The 21937-nt window shown below is 43.1% G+C and overlaps 1 protein-coding gene across 1 annotated transcript; it reads right to left on the bottom strand.

Annotated features, from left to right (window-relative positions):
* Positions 1–7816: 7816 nt before the first annotated feature.
* Positions 7817–18175, bottom strand: LOC145996309 (serine protease inhibitor dipetalogastin-like). Its single transcript, XM_083132742.1, has 5 exons — positions 18034–18175; positions 14309–14464; positions 11743–11928; positions 9331–9534; positions 7817–7989 (listed from the first exon to the last, which is right to left on the bottom strand). Exons 1-5 carry the CDS (start codon positions 18173–18175, stop codon positions 7817–7819), a joined length of 861 nt encoding a protein of 286 aa, XP_082988868.1.
* Between the last annotated feature and the right edge of the window lie 3762 nt (positions 18176–21937).

The raw sequence follows: 21937 nt of genomic DNA, 5'->3' as shown, positions 1-21937 counted from the left end.
CTGACGTCTTTTATGTCCAGTGCGACGCTTCAATCACGGCCGTGGGCGCAGTACTCTATCAAGAAAAGGAGGGGGAGAAACGTGTGATTCAGTACGCCAGTCGTTCCCTGCGGGGGGCAGAGAGAAATTACACCGTCGGAGAACTCGAGTGCCTGGCCGTGGTGTGGGCCATCGAAACCTTTCATGTTTATCTGGCCGGAGGACACTTTATTGTGAGAACAGACCACCGGAATCTCCAATGGCTGCACCGCGCAAAAAACTGGAGTGGGAGACTAACGAGGTGGAGCAATCGCCTTCAGCGCTACTCGTTCGAGGTGGAGTATGTGAAAGGGCGAGAGAATGTTGTGCCTGATGCCCTGTCAAGATACGTTGGGGGGAAAGGATTAACAAAAGTGCACGTAAATTTGATGCAGTTCGATTCCCTGTACCTGACCACCTTCAGCCGCGGGCGGTTTATAGAAATGCAACACGAAGATGCCGAGCTTGCACAGTACTTCAGTATCCTGGAAGACCAGCAACCCGCAGATCCACGTCGCCAGCGACGCGTGAAAGAGCATTTTATCGTCCCGAACGGGATCCTGTGCAAGACGGATGTCCACAACCCGGAGCGCCTGAGGGTATATGTGCCAGCTGAAGCGAGAAAGAAAGTCTTGGAGGAAGCGCATGACAAATCAGGTCACTTTGGGGGGAGGAAAATGTGGAGATACCTCGAGAGTACCTATTATTGGAAAGGGATGCGGAAAGACGCTAAGAAATGGGTGCGCGATTGCGTCATCTGTATGCAAACTAAGCCTAACCGCGTCAGAGCAGCAAAAAACCCAACATCGTTTGTGGCAGAGAAACCGCGGGAAGTGTTGTTCGCAGACTGCGTGGGACCACTCCCGAAAATCAAGGACGGCATGAAGTACCTATTCACAGTTATGGATGGATGCAGTCGTTTCCTGGTTGCCTACCCAGTCAGGTCAACCGCGACAAGGGTGCTGCTCCGTAAGCTTACGGAAAATTACTTTATACACCTCGGAACTCCGCGCTACATTCTCACGGACCGCGGAGCTCAGTTCACAAGTAACCTCTGGAGGGACACTTTGGAAGCATACGCAGTGAAGCCCATATGGACCCCGAGCTACAGGCCGCAGGCAAACAAGGTCGAACGCATGCACTGTGAAATGAACCGCCTCTTGAGATTATTTTGCCATAAACAGCATCAGGAATGGAGCAAGCACGTCACCTCGATTGTACTCCTCCTAAACAACACAGAATCCGACACCCTTGGGTTCACACCAGCAGAGCTACAATTCGGCAGCACACCTCGGAGAGACGTAATTCGTCACTTTGGATTGAGGGAGGACAACCGCGACCCAACTGTCAAACAAAAGATCCTGATGGCCGTCGAACGGACGAGAGAAACCAGGAGGAAGGCCAATGAAAGACAGGCAAGAGACGGCGCCGAGATTCGAACTGGAGACCTCGCATTCGTAAAAAATCACGGACTTAGCTCTCAAATTGAAGGGAAAATCAAGAAGCTCTTTTTCATGTATGATGGTCCGTACTTCTGCAAGAGCAAGCTCGCCGCCAATATTCTGGAGTTAGTGGGCTGCACGTCTGGGAAGACCATAGCACCCCAACATATAGAGAACTGCAAGAGGTGGAACTGTTCCGATGAGAAGCGCAGAGAGTGGACAGCACTGTACGAGAGTAAGAGCGACGTAGGAATGCAAGCTGACACGTAAATGCTCACATCTTGTTCTTGTTTTGTGTACATACTCTTCGTGTTATGTTTATATTCAGGGTGTTATTATATATGTTAAGTATCTGGAAGGTCACAGTGTCCGTGCCGTTCAGAGAGTAAATTTTTATATACAGGGTGTTCATGTATTTGCTTGTCAATTTTTATATACAGGGTGTTCATGTATTTGCTTGTCAATTTTTATATACAGGGTGTTCATGTATTTGCTTGTCAATTTTTATATACAGGGTGTTCATGTATTTGCTTGTCAATTTTTATATACAGAGTGTTCAAGGATTTGTAAACAAAAAAATTTCCGTCCCTGTGTAGAGCGAATTTTTCACGCTTACGAAATCCTTGTAAGAAGGAGAGGGGCGAGGTTGTGACAGTCAGATTTACCGTCATTATTATTATCATTATTATTCATGTATGTAGCGGTAAAAAGACGTGTTGATTCAAAGTGTTAAGTGTTTTAATTTGTAAGATTACATATTTGATCTTTGCCAAGCCGACGGGAGGAACGAGACATTCGCTTGTGTTAAGGGTGAGCACCTGAAGGGTCACGCTATGCGTCTAAAGCTTAGGAAATTCGACCGTAATGACAAACATTTAAATATCTCGGTTTCCAACGGTCAGATTCATGTGAAACTTATACCAGCGCAGCGGCATGTGTGCAAGGACGGATGTGTGGAGTTTCGTCACGATCAAGCGACAATTACGGACGCCAGATCAAATCGGTTCTAATTGATCAGTTTGTGGACAGCGATTGCAATTGAGCTATGGGCGACAGCCAGGCGGAAGCTTAATCCGCGCAAGTCAACTTCGGACACGGTAGGTCCTAGTTTGGAGACAATAGAGCAAAGTGGACTGACCTCTTCGGAAGCGTCGCTTCAACGATCGCCTAGCGTCGTTTTTCAAAATCTAAATAAAACGAAGGACATGGTTTTTCGTTACACAGTCTTACCGCGATCCTTGTAGCGAGAGGAGCTCCGTGCTACCTCTCCATATACAGTTTTGCCGCGATTCTTGGAACGAGAGCACCTTTGTGCTACCTTTCGTGTACAGTGGACTTTGTTGTGTTGTGCGAACACCAGTGTGTGTGATAGGCAGTAAGTCTACACGAGTGCGCCTACCTCAACCGCTGGGGGAAGTTGAAGCGAAACCGTGTTTCCGTGATTACCTTACGCCATTTATAATTTTTGAGAAACAAGGAACACCGGAAACTATGGCGGGCTAGAGGAAGAAAGGAGATGAGGGCGTTACGTCGATTCGCCCGACGTCAGAAGAAGCTACGCCGATGATGCCTATCCGCCGCCATGGAGAGAGAGAGAGAACGTCGAACGCCGCCCTATTGATACGCCGATGATGCCTATCCGCCGCCATGGAGAGAGAGAGAGAACGTCGAACGCCGCCCTATTGATACGCCGACGATGCCTACCATTCGCCACGTTGACGCCCCGACGACGCCTACCAGCCGCGACAGAGAGACGTAGAGAAAGATGTTGACGCTCCGACGACGCCGACGACGCCTACCAACCGCGACAGAGAGACGTAGAGAGAGATGTTGACGCCCCGACGACGCCGACGACGCCCGCTCAGATGCGACGTCCGAACCGCGCCATACCACGGAGATCCACCGATCCCGAGAGGAAGAGGAGCCGGGGAACTAGGTGTTTGAACACGTTTCGCATCTCCATCGTCGCGACCAAGGAAACCTTCCGTGTGAATACTATGTGTTTTTCAATCGCCCATAACGACGCCAGGATGCACCCCGGAAGCTGAGAGATGGTAAAGTATTCATCTGTGTGAACCTTAACACGTGACGGCCCGATTGATTTAGAGAACGCCCTTGAAATTCGTCGACATTTTGAAAACGCCCACTCAACTCGAACTTCATACCAAACTCCCGTCGCGCTTGTCATTTGTAATCTATTCGTCTCAGGTCAATTTTTCGTATTCCTTGTGATATTTTTTTATGATCTTAAAATCATTGTTGTTTGTGCTCCTTTGTATTTGTTTAAAGTGCGTACTATTAGAGTAAAGCGCCGCCCGCTTAATTGCATATTCTACTTGAGGTTTGTTCATTTTTATGTGTCAGCGCTGTGTCGCTGCTAGCTATGTCCGGTCGCATATGTGATTATTTGTTAAAGTATTTGCCTGGTAATGTGAATTGCTCGTCGCGGCGAAGTGTTTAAGTCCCGCCTGCTAGAGAGTACATGTTTGCGTCACTCAACGGAGGTTATTTGTTATGTTTGAACCACGTGAGGTCTTGTAAAAGGAAAACGTCCGCCCACGTGAATGTAATTGCCGTTAAGACGCCTTTGTTTATACTGGTCAAGTAATGTATGGTCACCGCGCCGACTAGTTTCTTTTTTAAAAAACAAAAGGTGAACTTAAGTAAGGGCTGGCTAGGATTTAAGTAGCACTGGAGCAAAATCACAAATGACCTGATTAGACAAAAAAGTAAGATAAAATTAATTGAGAATGCAATAATTAGGGCTTGTCGTCATAAAACCTGTACATGTCATGTATAATTTCTTGTGTCGATGACCCCATGAGGATTGAATCTGAGAGAGAATGTGAGAGTGCAAGTGTGGGGACCTGTAATAATTCCATTTTTGTTGGTTATGAATAGAATATACTTTTTATTTTCATGTTAATTTTGGGCTATATCATTTTCGTATGCATGTCGCTACCCGTGATTTTCAGGTATGCAGCTAGCCGCTTCCCGGCTACAGGTAAAGAGGTGCAAATTTGGAAGTACATATGTCTTTGTTTTTATTCGATATGGCTTATTACTATGCACTGTTGGTCACCGGTTCCTACACACGAACTTAACCTGGACCGTAACGCTATTTCGCTTGTCCGAGGGAGATTTTGCCGCCTCTATCTAGGTAGTGGTAGCATTTGTTTTCCCGGGCAAGGGAGGGCGTAACATACAGAACTACAACTGAGACCAGTTAGGTAATAGACGAAAATATAGTTGCTTGGTGTGATTCGTGATTTGGACAAACTTTGCTCCAAAATACTAAGTTGGCAACAGTGCGTACAGCTGAGCTTCTCTTCCACAAAGGAACGGAGTTCTGTCGTCTGCTCACCACACAAACGTCAAACTGACCCGAGGAAAGTGTGGTTCTTCTTCTTCCCCTTCGCAGCTCATTGCAAAGAAACGGACACAGATGAAGAATTGACAAAGGTCTACCACTATTCATTGGATTTTTGTGTTAACTGTCTCGTGAGTGGTAGTTCTTTCTAGGAGTGTTTGTGGCTAAATCACTGCGCTTATTGCAAAACAAGAACGAAATGAACAAAAATCTAGCTCGACATGTTTTCTTTACCGAAAAGGGGGGGGGGTGTAATAACGTCTAGCAGGCATAATTGTCGTACTGATTGATGGCCGGTAACACTTTTTAAAAGTCACGCCACGCCACTGATACTTGAACTAATGACTTCACAGACAGAAGAACGTCGCATCGGCTGCTGCAAGCGCACGCGGGCTGGAAGGATCATGGAAGTAGGCTCAAACTACAAACGAAAACTCGAGGTCTACTTTACACTTAAATACTACAAAACAAACTATAACTTGCTTTATTTGCTTGTTGTTTGTTATTCCTTCAGGTTTCCTGTCGCTTCCGTTAGTACAGCCACATATTGAGCGGCCACCATTGCTTCCTAAACCTTATTCCAAAGTACACAAAATTCCATGCTTTCTTACGACGTCTTCGAATGTTTTGTTCTGACTTCTCCGGTTCTGTCACGTGACCCGGCTTCAGGAAGAGCGCGCTGCGCTTACTTCTCTCCCTTCATACATCAATGAGTGAGAAGTCTATTTGTAGAGTGAGTTAAATGTCTTTAGTAAGTTCCAATTATTTGACGATTGAAAAGTTACACTGGTGTCCAAATTACTAGCAGCTTTATCATGCATCATGCATGTTACTGAAAAGGACTCAGGTGCTACATTAAACTAATTATAAAGCAAAAAAAAAAAAAAAAAAAATAAGAAATGAAGTAAAACAGACTGTTTATAATATGAAAATACTTCTGTAACTTGTGCGTTTCTGTGTTCGCGAGGAATACGCTAATTTTAATACATTGTTTTTTTTTACAATGCAATTTTTAAATATATTTGTTCTTAATAACTTGGCCGCATGTACAGATGACTGGAATTGGTACTTAAAAGAAATATTAAAGTATATAAAACTTGTTTCACCATGGTAAACTTTAATTTAAAGTAGTACTGTAATCTTCATTAGTATTTATGTGTACACTTTTGGAAATTGGTGCTTCCCCCCAAAAAACTGAATCCTGGATCCGCCCCTGGACAGGCGCACACGTAGCCCTGCTCGACAAATTTCCTGGAAGCACCTTTGTGAAAATCAAAAACCAAGTCCAGAAAGGCAAGACCGTCAACCTTTCAATTTTGAGGCAGGAAGGAACCAACCTTCTGGTTAGAATGTTGATCGCTCACCGCCGCTGGCGTCAAAGATTTTATTGCAGACGTAACCCGATCGTTCCATGTGGTTGCCAGCTTAACAATATTGATGGTAGCCATAGATTCACCAATTTGCTTCACATTCTTTGCCGAGTGTTTAAAATGAGCAACAAATTACACAAAATGTAACTTGATGGAATTTAGTAAATCACTTTAGGAGATCCGTACGGCCGCAATTAGGGTCACCAGACGTCCGCTTTTACCCGGACATTCCTTCTTTTTCAGATCCTAAAAATGGTCCGGATTTTTAGGGAAATGGGAAAATATCCTCCTTTTGGGGGTATAGGCAACTGTTTCAACTTCAAGATTCGTAACAAAATTTTATGTTTGTAGATAATTGTCAATATTGTTTCCGTGTTCAATTTCAAAGTAAAGAAATACAACACTCTCAGTCGAAAAAAAAATTCTTCCAACAAACAATTGTTGCACGTTTGTGTCTGTTCTGTTGTCGTCGCCGTGCCGCGTGAGATTTTGATTTCAAATCATTTACGACATCTGCCACGGCTCGCGGTGAGCCGCAAATTTCTAACAATATGTAAAAGTATGCTAGCTGATGAGACTTCCTTTGATTTGAGTTTCATGACAACATAATGCTATATATACGTGTATATATATATATATACACTATCTGGCCATTCGTCACCGGACACCTGGAACGAGTACTTCAGGCGTCCGTCAGTATCGTGTGGGGCCACCTTTCGCAGCAAGTACAGCCACAACCCTCTGAGGAAGACTGTCCACCAAATTGCGATAGGTTTCGACGGGAATCCTGCTCCATTCCTCTTGCAAAGCGGCGAACAACTCTTTAGTGTTTTTTGGGGGGTGTGGCCTGGCTCTCAACCGGCGCTCCAACTCGTCCCAAAGATGCTCATTCAGGTTGAGATCAGGACTTTGGGCGGGCCAATCAAGTTTTTGCACACCCATATCCTCGAACCACGTGTTGTTGATCACACCTGCCGTATGACATGGGGCATTGTCGTGCTGAAACAGATAAGGACCACTACCGAATTGTGCCCACAATGTCGGTAGCGCAGAATTGTCCAGGATCGTTAGGTATGCATCTGCATTCATGTTTCCACGCACTAACACAAGGGGACCAAGACCATACCAGGAGAAGCATGACCACACCATGATGCTTCCACATGCCTTTGGTGGGGTGTCCGGTGACGAATGGCCAGATAGTGTATATATATATATATATATATATATATATATATATATATATATTATATATATATATATATATATATACAACACACACACACATAGTATAACACTATGCGAAATCTAAACATGTCCTCTTTTTTAAAGTTTGCCATCTGGTAACCTATTCAGATCCCACTTTTAACTGTAGGTCCAGTCCCAATTAGCCTATCTGTGTATAAAGTGGACTTGAAACCAGAAATCAATCAAGAAAGTATTACATCCGTAACTATGGAATTGCCCACTCCCAAAGAAAGACCGGGACTCAAACCAAGAAAATTCGGTATCGAGATCGTGAGTCGACAACCCACTGTACTTCTGTACTCGGCCTGCCGCGGTAAGATCCCATCCATCCTTCCCGCCTCCTTAATCCACCTAACCTATTCCTTAGCACATCATCCTTTCACCATACCTTCTTTTTCCTTGGCGGCACACAGTAAACTCGCAACATTTCCATAGGATTTCCCATCTGTTCCACAGGCGGGATGGGCGGAATATGATAGACCTAGCCTCAGCTGATTACATGGATGATCCTCTTCTCGGCACTTGCCTTTCTTGCTTGGGAACACTGGGAAGATATAGAAAGTATCATTGAACCACGCATTGAGAGAAACTGATATTAACAAACGCACAAAGGAAACATACTATTTGTATTCGAGATTATTTTTGTAGCTTTTAATAGGTTCATATATAAATATTTCATAGTTCGAGGGAGGGATCATGGCCCCCTTGGCCCCTCCCCTGGGTACGGGCCTCATGAAACCAGTCCAGAACGAACGAGGAACGCAAACAGCTTTTTCTTTACACCTACAAATGTTCAATGTGTCTACTTCTTGCCACACTTGCATCAATATGGACCTGTCGGTAGTGTATATCCCTGGAATGATACGCTCCCTTAGGCCTGCGATATCACGTGGCCTTGGGGACCAAAACATTGAACAAAACGCTGTGAGTGATGTGGGTGATTTGAGCGTCGCCTAGCGGGAGGGATGTGAATTCTCAGATTAACAAAACATTCACGCACAAACTGTTTGCATCGTTCTGGACTGGCTTCATTAACGTAAGTTCAATAGTACACTTGCAATAAATTTATGTAACCCCTCAAGTGTTCCTGAAACACTCAGTATATTGTCGACGACACGTGATCGGCCCACCACATACACCTGACTCTTCCCACACAAAATACATTAAAACTTACATCTGGCACATATCTTCACTTCTAATCCCTGAAGATGGGAGTGACGTTAGCTCTCGAAAGCTCGGTAGCCTATCCAGAAATCACCTGGTTGATATCCCGAAGAAACGTCTTCATCAATGTTTAGTAGTTTCTCTATTTTTCTGAATCAGCTATGACAGTAAATGTCAAAAGTCCTTCCCTTAGTACACTGTGGATTGAATTTTGCGAACTATACCGAGGCTCTGGTGTCTAAAGTGCGCGTCAAATCTCCCGCATATGGCCTTGAACGGCTGAACAGAACCAGCGAATCACAGACGTGCGGCGTTGCCGTGCTCTCCTTGACAAGGCGTTTCGCTGAACCATGCTGTCTCTTTTCCGTGTGAGATTTCGACGTGGCACCGCTGCAGTGCGCTGCTATTGGCTATCGCCATATGCAGGAGATTTGACGCGCACTCTAGACTCACAGCCAGTACAATCCTCTGTGTGGCTTGTGTTCCGTCCATGCGTGATTGTGTGTGCAAAGTAGTGCAAATATGTTCCAAAACATCGACAATTCAGTGATTATGGTGTGCAAAAAAGAGTTCTACAACATTTTATTTGCAATATTAAAAAAAATACTAATACTCGTGTGTGAAGAGTAAGGACAAAATTCGTTCCATATCTTTGTAAAGTTCCATTCAAAATTGGGGTTTCCATCTGAAGGTGAAGCTCTGATGATGTAAATACACTTACGTTCAATTGTTTTCCTTTTTGCCTCGCAGAGGTCGTCTATATTGTCGTAGGTCTCTCCATCAGAACCGCAGACAGTGCTGTTTGCGTAGAAGCTGCTGTCTTGAGGACAAAACGGGGTTGCACGATATGGGCATTGGAAATAGCGCTCGTATTCTTCATCTTCTGGGTCATCCTCGCAGCTACTGGGCTTTGCCAGTTCGAGTTCTGAAAGAAGGAAAGCAAGCAGGCTTGCCAATTTTAAAGAATCAATATCCAGGAGATTTCTTTACTGCTTTCAACCTTTTAGACTAAAATATTTTGGAAGACTAATGCCCTGAATATCAGCTGTTGTCGTCTTGCGTGCGGCAGAAATATTGAGACAATGTAAAAATCGCACCACCAGAATCTCCCGACAGATGGCGCGCAAATTCATGTGTAGTTGTATGCAGTAATGGATAAACCTTCAGTAGCCATGGAGCGTGGAATGTTACTTTAAAAATAACGATTCTGCCACTATAACGCAACTCAGGCATAGGTTCAACATTGGGAGAAACGGGAAAGTGCCGATACGGCAGATCATTCTGAATTTGGTAAGAAACTTCAGAAGGACTCCATCAGCTACAAGCAGAGCACAGGACGTCCACGAACAGTACGAACTCTGGAAGGTATGGGGAGCGCCAGGGAAACTTGGCTGCGCAGAGGTTTGAGGGAGAATAGGGATCACCTGAGTGACATTATTTTCAAGACATTGGCATCGCATGAAATGTTTTCCTATATATTTTCCAGTCATGTAAGTGTCTTCATTATTATTCTGAAGTGTAATATAGATTTTGCAAATTTAAATCGTCTCAATATTTTTGTCGCACCCTGTATGAATACAAAATTGGATCAACTTGATCAAAACAACTCGGCAACCACAACTTGTAAGCAAAAACAACATGACAACAAGAACACGAACAATAACATAACATACTACTAACCACTCGATACACTGACGCAACAATGCTTTCGATTTCTGCAACTTTTGTGTAGACGCTTTGGCGCAACAATGTGTTTAAATTTTCTATTTCTCCCTGCTCCCACTTAAAAAATTAGTAATTTTTCACGAGTCTTCAAAATAATCTTGTGAAGTATATTTTTTTTGTTTTTGCAATAAAAAAATATTTGATAGGCAAATAAAAACATAATATTAAATCTCGTCATTTCGGGAGATAAAAAAAAGTTTGCCAGGGAGACCGGAAGAATGAGCTCGATTCCGGGAGACTCCCAATAATTCTGGGATTGTTGGCAAGCCTTAATGCAAGTGCATAAATGAATGTGGAACGATTGTTGACACGCGCCTCTGCGTCTCATTCTTCAATACAAAGTGTGTGAATTGTATGTTTCACAATACCAATGGGACACTATTGTCCTGTATTGCCTTGTAATCAAGGGGTCCCGGGTTCGATACCCGGTGGAGGCACAAGTGGTTCGGATCCCACTTTAAACTGTAGGTCCAGTCCCGATTAGCCTTACTGTGCATAAAGTGGACTTAAAACAGCAACTCAAATCAAACTCAAACTATTGTCCTGTAAAAATGTTCCAGGTCCCTTCATCAATTTCATCATATCGTTGCACCAATCCCAAAACCATGAATGTGCAAATTTTGACTTTTTCACCTACACCAGTTTCTGACTATTTTTGTTGATAGATTCCTGTGCTACCTTACATGTCCTAATAAACATGTATATACAACCAATACCAATGACAACATTTATCCAAATGTAAAATCTGATTTTTTAACCCCCAAGGAACTTTAATATTAAATGCTTTTTATCTCAAAAGTAAGATTTAACAAGGATATCGTCACTCATCTTCATCGTCGTGATTAGCCAAAAGTAACACAAAAGCGACGCTAAGTTACAAGAATCAAATCAAATTTAAAATTTCTGGTGGAATCAGCGACATTACACACAATTAGAGTAATTAGAAAACTGCGACAAAGCGTGGATGTTTTAAATTTAGCATGCAACGAAGCCTAACTTATACGAATGCACAAATATCCTTTCACCTTAGACATTAGACATACAGTTCGAAACAGGGTTGCCAAAGTTAGCCCTGCTCGCACGATACAAATTTTCAAGTTAAGAATTTAAGTGTTGTGAAGAAATTGTTAATGACGTTACTTCTATTGCAGAAATGTAATTCTGTTACTGTTACAGCGCTTACTTTTAAATGTATCTAGTTACAGGTACAATTCCTCAAAGTAACTGTTATTTCCAAACGCTGGTATAATCATATCTTTACAAAACCTATATGTGTGGTTAGTTGCAGCGTGTTGTTTTCTCCTGCACATCAGTGCATGTAATTTAGAGTTGTCAACGCAAAGCTAAGTTACCCACGTCAAGGCTCCCAACCTCTCTCAAAACATCCCTAACATTTACCAGTACTCACGAGAGTTGCTCCTGTTCTTCTTCTGGCAGGCAAATTCGAATGGGTTTTCATATGTTTCACCGTCACTGCCACACACAGGACTGTGCGCTGGTCTGAGCCTTGCAACTGTACAAGGATCATCTCGTTTCTCTGCAGCGTCCAGCATTTCCTGAACTGTACACTGTCCACCGTGAACTATCTTCAACCCTGGCACAGAGAAAGAATAGCAGAACGTTTATTTTGAAATAAACGAACTAGCGAATTAATTAAAATGCAAAGTATTATTGTCCCGAATCAGTGGCGTAGCGAAGTGCCCTAGGGCCCCCCCCTTCAACTAAAATATTGGATCCACCCTTCCTCCAGGAAGGAAACCACCGAATTGCGACACGTGACAGTAAATAAAATTCCAAATACTTTATAATTGAAATGTCCAAAATCTTTAATCAAGAATCGCGCGCGTACATACTGATTCGCACAAGTTAAAAATTATATTTTGTTGGGTCATGCACGTTCGTAGGCAGTGATAAGCAAACTTATTTAACACGAGAGTCCGCGCACCGCCATCACAGTTAATAGCAAGACTTCAACTGCCTACCTCAAGCGCGAGGCGCAGCATAACAGATTGTTCTAACTTACAATACAAACTCATAACATAAAATAACACAAGAAAAACTGATAATTTATATAACACATCAATGTTAATTAGCGATAGTAAGCTAAAGTTCAGGTTGGCAACAATTAAAAATGCCAACGTGGAAGTTTTTACATCGCCAAGAACACGAAGCGTGGTTCCCCCACTCCTAACATAAACAGCCAATAGGAAAACGATATTTTATTGAAAACGAATGAGAAATACTTTGCTATAATATTACAATATTAAACTATATAGAAATAACTAAACTGATTTTATCAAATAAGTCATATTTGCCCTTGCACATAAAAATGATTAAATAAAGATTTAGTTTATAACGAAGATAAATTACTTCAATATTTTACATTGTTGAACAAAACTCGATATTAAAAGCAATGTATTTAACTTGTGTTTAAACAACAAAATTTGCATGAAAGATAGAAATAATCCTAGCCATTTTGGGTTTGAAAAACAATGAAAACTTTGCATATATTATTTGGGATAATCATTAGCCTATAAATTCTGAATAAATGTTGCAAAAATACGCGAATAATATTATAACATACAAAAAACAATTAAGTATAAATAATTTAATCTAAGTTCTTAAGTTGAAAGTATACGAATAAGATTAATGCCAATATACAACTGACATCTGCCTAACATGGCGGTTGTTACAAGTACTTACACACTATTGTTAATGAATATTTTGAATAACTTTTAATTATTGTAATCTTCAAGTAGCTGTATCGGTGGGAATCGATAAGAGTATCGGCATCGGTTCAAAGTGGTAGTAGAGGCGGATTATTTCCGCTGTTATGCATTTGAAGCTTCGAAACGAGTCAACTCTCGAGGCAGCCAATCAACCAAGTGAGCCGCTGACGTCATCTCAACCCAGAACCTATCGCTAAGACCTTAGCCCAGGCTCTGCACATCCACTAGGCTCGCTAGACAGACTCGCTCAGTCTGCTGGAGATGTTCCGAAAGTAAGTGGACTCTTCTTTTATGTGATCGCAATTTGGACCATTTAGGCGTTGTTCGCAAATGGGATACAATCTACAGTCCGTTGCGTCAACTAAGTGTCTGCTAGTCCAGTACTCCTCGTGTGTTGGAATCAGCGAAAGCGAACTCTTGTCACTGTTGTACAGCCATATTATATCCGGAGAACAGGCTCTAGTGACGTCACGCTTTGCCAGTGGGTTGGTTATACTGATCACATTTCCAACTGGCGACTGGGCGGCTGGGAAACAACCAGTCAGCGATCAGTTGAATTCTCTTCGGCTGACATCGGGCATTTTCGAGTCACAGGGCACCGAAAGTTCCTGGCGGGACGAAACAAATGAGCGTCGGATACATAGCATTTTGCCAAACGTACTGTAAAACGGGGGTGGGGGGGGAGAGATGATCAGCGCCGTTACTGGATAAACGTTGTACAGTAGTATACGCAAAGCACGAAAAAATAGTATACAAAACCCCCAAGCACTGTACAAACAAGCTATTAAAAACAACTGACAAAAACAGACATACGCTTGGCAACGTTGTAACGGGAGAGCGATGTTACCCCTACAGCTTTTACTTAGCACTCAACGAGCCACACCCTCGAAGACGATTGGTCAACAGATGGAGCTATGTAGCAAGAAATAGGTCAGTTATGCCCGCGATCAGCATCTATGGTTGAAACACGGATATCTGAGGTTGAAATTGTGAAACGTTTGGTCTAGAAATGAAAGCAAAAGTGCGAATGGCGCCTCTCTGTGGACATTTGCAAAACTTCTTGCGGACATTAATTCATAGCGAAGAAGGGTTGCTACCTAAGTTCAATATCTGCTTATAATACGTTTGTCTCTGGCGTCTGGAACACTGAATTTATACCACCCTTGTTCACGCAACGAGAGACTGGCGACGACAGGATATGCGTTTATGTAAAAAAAAGTCGAAGGAGAACGAAAGAAAATTTACCTGGATTGTTTGGCAAGAGACATCGCACTTCTTCAGCACTTGTGTACGTGATACCATTCGAACCACAAACTGGTTCTACGGACCATGCGCGAAATCTGCATGGTTTACGTGGTCGATGTGGATCGAAACATTCGCCTTCAGTGAAGTTGCTCTCATCTACAGGGGAAAATATGTTGTCGTTTGGTGTAATGAAAGTAAAATTACCATTGTATAATATTAATAATAACAATAAGAATAATATGTGCGCATAATATAGGAAGATATTTCAGTCATTTCTGATGATATTACCACCATTCAGATGGACAATTAGAGCTACTTCTTAAACTGTCGGATTGTATAATTATTCTTGCAACAACAACAGCAATGCTACGAATATTAAGAGGATAAAGTTTAGCCTGAGATTCCTCTGTCATTTAATCTTTCCTTACGGTTTGGCACATACATGAGGTGTACTAACCTACGTTTGTGAATGTAATATTATACGTGATGTATGTGTGTGTGTATGTGTGTGTGTGTCTATACAGGGTGTATCATAAGTGATGGTCATAAATGAAACCAGAGATACATCGCGTCAAACCCAGACAAAAGTTCCTCTTCCACTTTTCCGACAGATGCTCAGTGTCGGAGCTAGACACTACCGAAAGTGTGGGAAAGTACAGTTCACACCTCTGTAGGACGAGTACTATGACTGTTACAAAGGCGGTTACAAAGAAATCATAAAGGAATCTTATGCGCTCTACCAGAAACGCACCATGGGAGATCTGTGGGACCTATGCGGATGGGACTCCCCATAGGAAATGGGATTCCCCGTAGAAACAATACGTGAAAGGGGTATCTGAGGAAGCAGGTGGATGTCAATTACATGATATCCAGATACTATTCACAAATACGGAAACACGATAGACGAAACCGTGATAATTTAAGCATGGTTGCGTTGCCGGAGGGGCAATGGGCATAGCAACACTGACAGTAAATGCAAGCAAAATGCTCGTTGGCTGACGAATGTCATGGTAAAACAGTGTTTAGCTATGGTTGGTAGTTTGTAAAAGATGGAAAGAGTATGGTGTGTGAAGGGAGTCGACGAGGGCTTGTGAAAAAACCTGCATCTCACCTTTGTGACGGAAGAAACACCCGTACAAAAAAGAGAATACGTAAGATGAATGAAAGAAACAATACCAATACCTACACTAGTAAAATGAATTGTGTTTTCCGATGGTCACAGGAGATGAACCCTCAACCTACTGAATGTAAGCCGAACACTTTACCACTTGGGCACTGTGACACAGTAGTATTGTGGTGTGAATGCAGGATGTAGGTACGATAATCGATGTTAATCGAAACTAGGGATGGTACCGAGCCCGAGACCAGCCTCGGTCTTGTCTCGGTCTCGTCTCGAATTCGAGACGAGAACGCCTCTCTGCAGACGAAACGAGAACGAGACCACCACCCTCGAGACGTGTTCGAGACGAGACCGAGACCGAGACGGCCACCTAGTACACCAGACGAGACCGAGACCAAGGAAAGTCTCGTCTCGATACCATCCCTAATCGAGACGTACATGACGTTATTGGAAATCACTGTACTTCATACTGTAGGTGCCTTTGAATCACGTAAAAGGTACGACGCGTTCTACTAGTATTACGCAATATGTAATTTGCATAGTTCCTATGCTTGCCGTCAGGGGGCAGCGTGACTTGCGTCAAGGCTACAAGACACACTGAGACGTAGTTCAGTAAGTGTGTCTGTTCGAGACGGAATACGTACAACATGTAGTGCATGTACGTACTTCGCAGTTCAAATGGAACGTGTGTACACTAACGAGGAATATGCGGACATGCATTTCTTCTACGGGAAAGTAGACGGCAATGTAGTGGCGGCTGCACGCCTGTACCAGGAAGCTTTTCCTCGCCGACGGCACCTTGTTCGTCGCGTGTTCTTAAGATTACACCAACGCCTCCGAGAACACGGCAGTTTTGAATATGGAGAAACAAGTTGTAAGCCAACACGTATCACAGTGGAAGAAGAGGAAAGCATTTTACAACGCGTTGAAGAAGCACCAGGGACGTCAACTAGGAGGATCGCGGCACAGGAGCGAGGTGTTGCTCACAGAAGTGTTTGACATATTTTACACCGCCAGTTGCTCTACCCGTACCATCTCCAACGCGTACAAGGTCTCCAAGCAACGGATTGCGAGGCCAGGGTTAGGTTTTGTGAGTGGATGCTGCAAAAACTTGCATTACACCCACGCTTTTTAGGTGACATTTTGTTCACAGACGAAGCTGGAATCACTCGTGACGGAATTGTGAACTTTCATAATACTCACGTGTGGTGTGACGAAAATCCCCATGAAATGTTTGAGTCACGACATCAGCAACGTTTCACCTTGAATGTGTGGATGGGTGTAGTAGGTGATTTCATATTGGGACCTCACATCCTGCCATCCAAACTCAATGGTCTTGCGTACCTTCAGTTCCTACGTAATCATCTTCCACTTCTCCTGGAAAATGTTTCCCTTCACCAGCGGTTATGTATGTGGTTCATGCACGATGGGGCACTAGCACATTTTGCTTTACCTGTGCGGCGGCACCTTACGTGACGCTTTGGCCGGCACTGGATAGGTCGTGCGGGGCCTGTTGGTCACCATGGAACCTGATTTAAATCCATTGGATTTTTGTATTTAGGGTCACATGAAGAGCATGGTGTACAGCTCTCCTGTCGATAATGTTGCCGAGTTAGAGGAACGTGTGGTTGATGCATGTGCACAAATACGAAATACACCGGGAATATTGGAAGAGTGCGGAATTCAATACACCGACGGTATCATACGTGTAGAGGGTATTTTCTTTAAATACCTTCCTTGGAACTGTTTCCCATGTGAGGTCACATGCAACCACGATGTTTTCCCATTACATTCGTCAGCCAACGAACATTTTGCTTGCTTGCATTTACTATGCCCGTTGCCCCTCCGGCAACGCAATCATGCTATACTTATCCCGGTTTCGTCTATCGTGTTTCCGTAATTGTGAATGGTATTTGGATATCATGTAATTGACGTCCACCTGCTTCCTCAGATAACCCTTTCACGTATTCTTTCTACGGGGAACCCCATTTCCTATGGGGAGTTACTTGCGCCTAGGTCCCACAGATCTCCAATGGTGCGTTTCTGGTAGAGTGCATAAGATTCCTTTATGGTTTCTTTGGAACCGCCTTTCTAACTGCCTTAGTACTAGAATCACTAAAAGAATCAATTTTCGGAATAAAAGAAATCAACCGTCCTTCTTCGTCAACACTCAACAAATAGGCACAAAAAACGCTCGTTGCTCCTTTCCATATATGGTCATAAGGGGCGCCACTGTTTCACACACCGGCTGGTTATTACGGAAGGCAACAATAGAACCTTCACTGTAGAGCGTCCCAGAAAGAATTTCCCTTTTCCCTGCCTCAAACCAGATACCCACGTTTACAAAGAAAGCAATACACTACCAACACATCATACGTGATGTGCTTGGTCTGCACGACCATTCTGTGAACACATCATACGTGATGTGCCTGGGGGTGAAAGGATTAAGCAAACAATGCATAGCTACCGCATTGTCGACAGTTTACGAACTATCTCTGCATAGCACTCCAACCTTAAAACAAAAAAAATGACAAGCTGTTTAAAACCTGTGCACTTTATGAAACACCCTTTTGTAGATACAGAGACGCAGATTGCGGATACTTACTACCATGACCCTTATCGGAAGAGCGCTTCTTGTTGTAGCAATCCATGGCCTCTTTGTTCGCAAAAGTCATGCCTCCGTGGTCACACACTGGCTTGTAGAGAAAGTTGTAGTTGTCACAGAGGCATTCTCCCTTGTATTTCATCTCGATTTCTGTTGGAATGAGAGGGGAGAACTAATATTAGCCTTAATGTTTGCAGCGTTTTCTACGAGGGTCATCCATAAAAAGAAGGAATGTTTTGGTGTAATTTGGTGACGGAATCAACAAACTGGTATCACGCTCTGACAAGTGCTTGACTGGGTGTGGCGAATATGTGGAAAGGTAGAGTAAGGTATGTAGTTTCTGTACTACCATAAATGTTTTGTACACATCATTTCTCATTTGTGTTTTGCACCAAACCGTTCCTTTTTTTATGCATGACCCTCGCATACACACATTTTCCATAGTTATTTACAATTCAAGCAGCTCCTGTTTGAAACTATAAGCGGTTATAGTGCAAGCTGGCTTTAGTCAATGGGGATGGTATCAAGACGAGACGACTTGACACCAAATCAAGGAAGTAGACGAGTCTGTGTTGCACCGTGTAACCAACTAGATGCGGGAGTGCAGGAAGAGTCAAAAAGTGCAGCCAACTAGACGGGACTAGACTGAGATGACACGTGCAGCTTGTCGTGTCGCTTCTGTCTGAAACCCCCTTAATGGATTGATTTTGCAATTACTGTAATAAAAATAAGGTAAGAGTGTATATTAGATGCTTTTCCTAAGAAATACGTGTCATATATCGTTGGAAAGCTTATTCTATAAGGAATTTAAAAAACGTCAGTCCTGATGCGAGGAAAAACAACATGTAGGAGGAAGTCGAGGAAAGCCGTTGTTATCCGGATATGCGGAATTGAACGTACGGAGGGAATTTTTCGATGAATAGAGTGCTAATGGAACCTAACCTAACAGGGCTAACCTAAACTCGTAGGCATACCTCGTCCCAGTGAATGGTTCGTGGGGCTATCGTGAATGGTTCGTGGGGCTACCACGCACAACGAACGCAAAAAACCAATCACCACCCCGAACGCAAACGAGCGAAGCACACGTATTCACAACGCGGACGCAAACACGAGCCTGCAGTGTTGTTAACCCCCATCGCTTACCACCGAAAGGAAAAAAGGACGGCAAGTAGATTGTAGCCAAACATAATACATGATTTATCCGTAAATAATCTGGTAAGTCTGAAAAAGTCACATAGTAAAGTAAAGAAAATTTTTCAAACATCATAACAGTGTCTCGATTTTACAGAGGTCTCACTATATGTCTCGTCTCGACAAGTATCGAAAGTCTTGTTCCTCTCGATTTTCAACAAGGCACTCTCGGCTTCCATACCCACCCTATTAGACAACGAATTGGATTGTTCTCTTTTGCCTTTTGTGTACTTTACCTGCTTTCTCGCTTTCCGAAGAACACTTCAGCTCCCAGATATTGTTGTAGGTCTTAATGTTGACGCCACAGACCGGCTTCCGGTATTTCCATCTGTACGGGCAAGGGTTGAAGTAGAACGTTTCCTCACAGGCACCATCCGTGTAGTTTTCTAAGTGTTGCACAAAAGAAGCAGTGTGTTAGAAGCAGGGTTGTTTAAGGTTCAGAAATTTTAAATAAATTCGATTTCAACCCAGAAGATAAAATCAGCAAGCGTAAATGGATTCTTGACCGTAAAGAACCTTTTTATCTGTAAAGTATTTCAATTCGGTCCAGAAACCTTTTCTCCGGATCAAATTAAATCCGGTCTAAGTTACGTATTGAAATGAAACAATATGCAACTTGGACAGAATTTGAATTTTGTTAGAAAAAACGTTCCGGTCCTATTACGGAACCCAATAGAACCCAATAGAACCATGGACCTTTTAGAACCTTGGATAGAAGACAAATTTACTTTCGATTAGCATAACTCCATATTTCAATTACAATTTTAGTCGGTTGCGACAGTGCCCTTCTAAGAATAGAAAACATTCTGGCTCCGTATTCGAATCAACCGTAAGGGAGTTCAGGGGACAGCCCCGGATTTCCCAATAGGCCTCATAGGCCCGGCCCTAGAGCGGCAATTTGGTAGGGGCGACGACACGATTGTTTGTTTTAAATTTATAAGGAATGCCTAATTCTTGGATTGCCTCTTTTTTCCTCCGGACACACGGATGGAATGGCTTAATCAGGCACGTATCCAGGAATTCCTTTCGGGGGGGGGCTCAACACCATTTTTAAGGGGTATAGTAAGAACCTCACAATTGTATGTTCAAGACCAGTGGTGGCAATTGGGTTCCAAAAGGGTGGGGGGAGGGGGGCTGCGGAGGTCGTTGCAAGGAAAGTTTACTTTATCTTGGTAGACAAGGCTTAACATTAAGAGGCCATAATGTTGAGACAAAAAAATGGGGAGCAACTATCCCTTAAATCGTCGCCACTGTAAGGCTGTCATTTTAATCAGAACATGAAATTGGAACGTTTCTTACCACTCGACTCCTCTGTTTCCATGTATTAACATTGTGTGCTGGAACTGTCTTAGTATGCGTGTTTGTCCATTTCTTCTCAACAGGCATCAAAACATCTATGGTGTCTTTGAGTGTTTTTACGAAGCTGTTACACATGCACGGGATGGACAATCCACTCGACAACGCGAGATTCAAATTGTGGGCTGCGAACTGGACGCAGACAGCTCTCGAATATTTCTCTCTGATTCGAGCAAGAACACCACTAACGTGTCTTGTCCTCCCATGTTTGCAGCTCTTATAAAAGGCGAAACCCACCAAATTGTTCAGATTCAGGCCTTAGCACTCACAAGTGTTCAAAAATGCCTGTCACAGCTTCCGCTGTCTTGTCATATATCGGCACGAAACAAAGGAAGTCTTCTCGAATACAGATGGATCACGAAACAATTAATGCACAGTGAAAACCCTTCCGTTCCCACCACATCTAATGTTTCGTCTCCCAGTATGATCAAATGCTTACTCATTTATCTCCAGTGACGTGCCCAAGGGAGGGTTGGTGAGGTCATAACCCCATTTGACCCAGTATTTCTACTTTTTTTTAATATTTTTTTTTTAAAAAAATACGAACGTCAAAGGCAGGAAGAAAGTGGCAAAATCGGGACTAACCACCAAAAATAGTATGCGTAACCCCTATCCCTTCCGAAAATCCTGGGCACCCCTCTCTTTATCTCGGACACATTTTTTAAAATCAACTCACCAGAAGTTTTTATCATTCCGTATTGGAGATTGAAGTAAGATGCGTTCTTCCTGCAGGTTTGAATATGATCCTTTAGGGTGCTGTCGTCTGCCTGCCTTCACACCTAACCTTAACAAGGCCCTAATTTTCCATCCTTGTGACTTGGATTTTCAAGACTTAGGAAGGTTTCAGACCGAAGGGACACGCGATACATGTCGATTGGAATGGGCCAATCAACAGCAACGTTTCACACCGTAGCGACACAAAAGGCCGCACAAACCTAATCTTCAGGCGACACGGTGTGAAATCTCCCTTATTAGACCAATGTCATTGTCACCTCGAAGTAGTAGCTCTTGTTGACCACAGAAAAAAATTCTCCTCAACCGGTGGGAATGCTCCTCAGTTTTCTTCTCTCTCCTATATTTTCTGTGCTTGTTCACTATACAGGCAACACCTTACGATTTGATATACACAGGACATGTACTATGTAGACATTTTAACGAAAAATCGGTTGAAGTCAAGGATGGCTAAGTGGCTCAGTTGGTAGAGCCCTGATTTGGGTCCTGATAGAGCCTGCAATTTCCGCCTAAAATGTCTACATATGCAACATCTTCTTGCTTTCTCTTCTCGACATTCATAAAATTTTCGGCTGTCTCTTTATGGTAGTTAAGTGTTTGAATGTGTTTCGAACCCAGTAGGCTT

Source organism: Lepisma saccharinum, chromosome 12 (genome assembly GCF_977018435.1).
Source record: "Lepisma saccharinum chromosome 12, izLepSacc3.1, whole genome shotgun sequence".
Classification (NCBI taxonomy): Eukaryota; Metazoa; Arthropoda; class Insecta; order Zygentoma; family Lepismatidae; genus Lepisma; species Lepisma saccharinum.
Note: the sequence above shows the minus strand (reverse complement) of the source record. Positions and strands in the feature narration are given on the sequence as shown.

Coding starts and splice junctions, on each gene's coding strand:
- LOC145996309 (XM_083132742.1), bottom strand. CDS start 18,175: ATGAAATACAAGGGAGAATGCCTCTGTGACAACTACAACTTTCTCTAC. Junction 11,929..14,308: donor TCTCTTGCCAAACAATCCAG/GTAAATTTTCTT, acceptor TCTCTGTGCCAG/GGTTGAAGATAGTTCACGGT. Junction 7,990..9,330: donor AAAAAGGAAAACAATTGAAC/GTAAGTGTATTT, acceptor ATATCTTCCCAG/TGTTCCCAAGCAAGAAAGGC.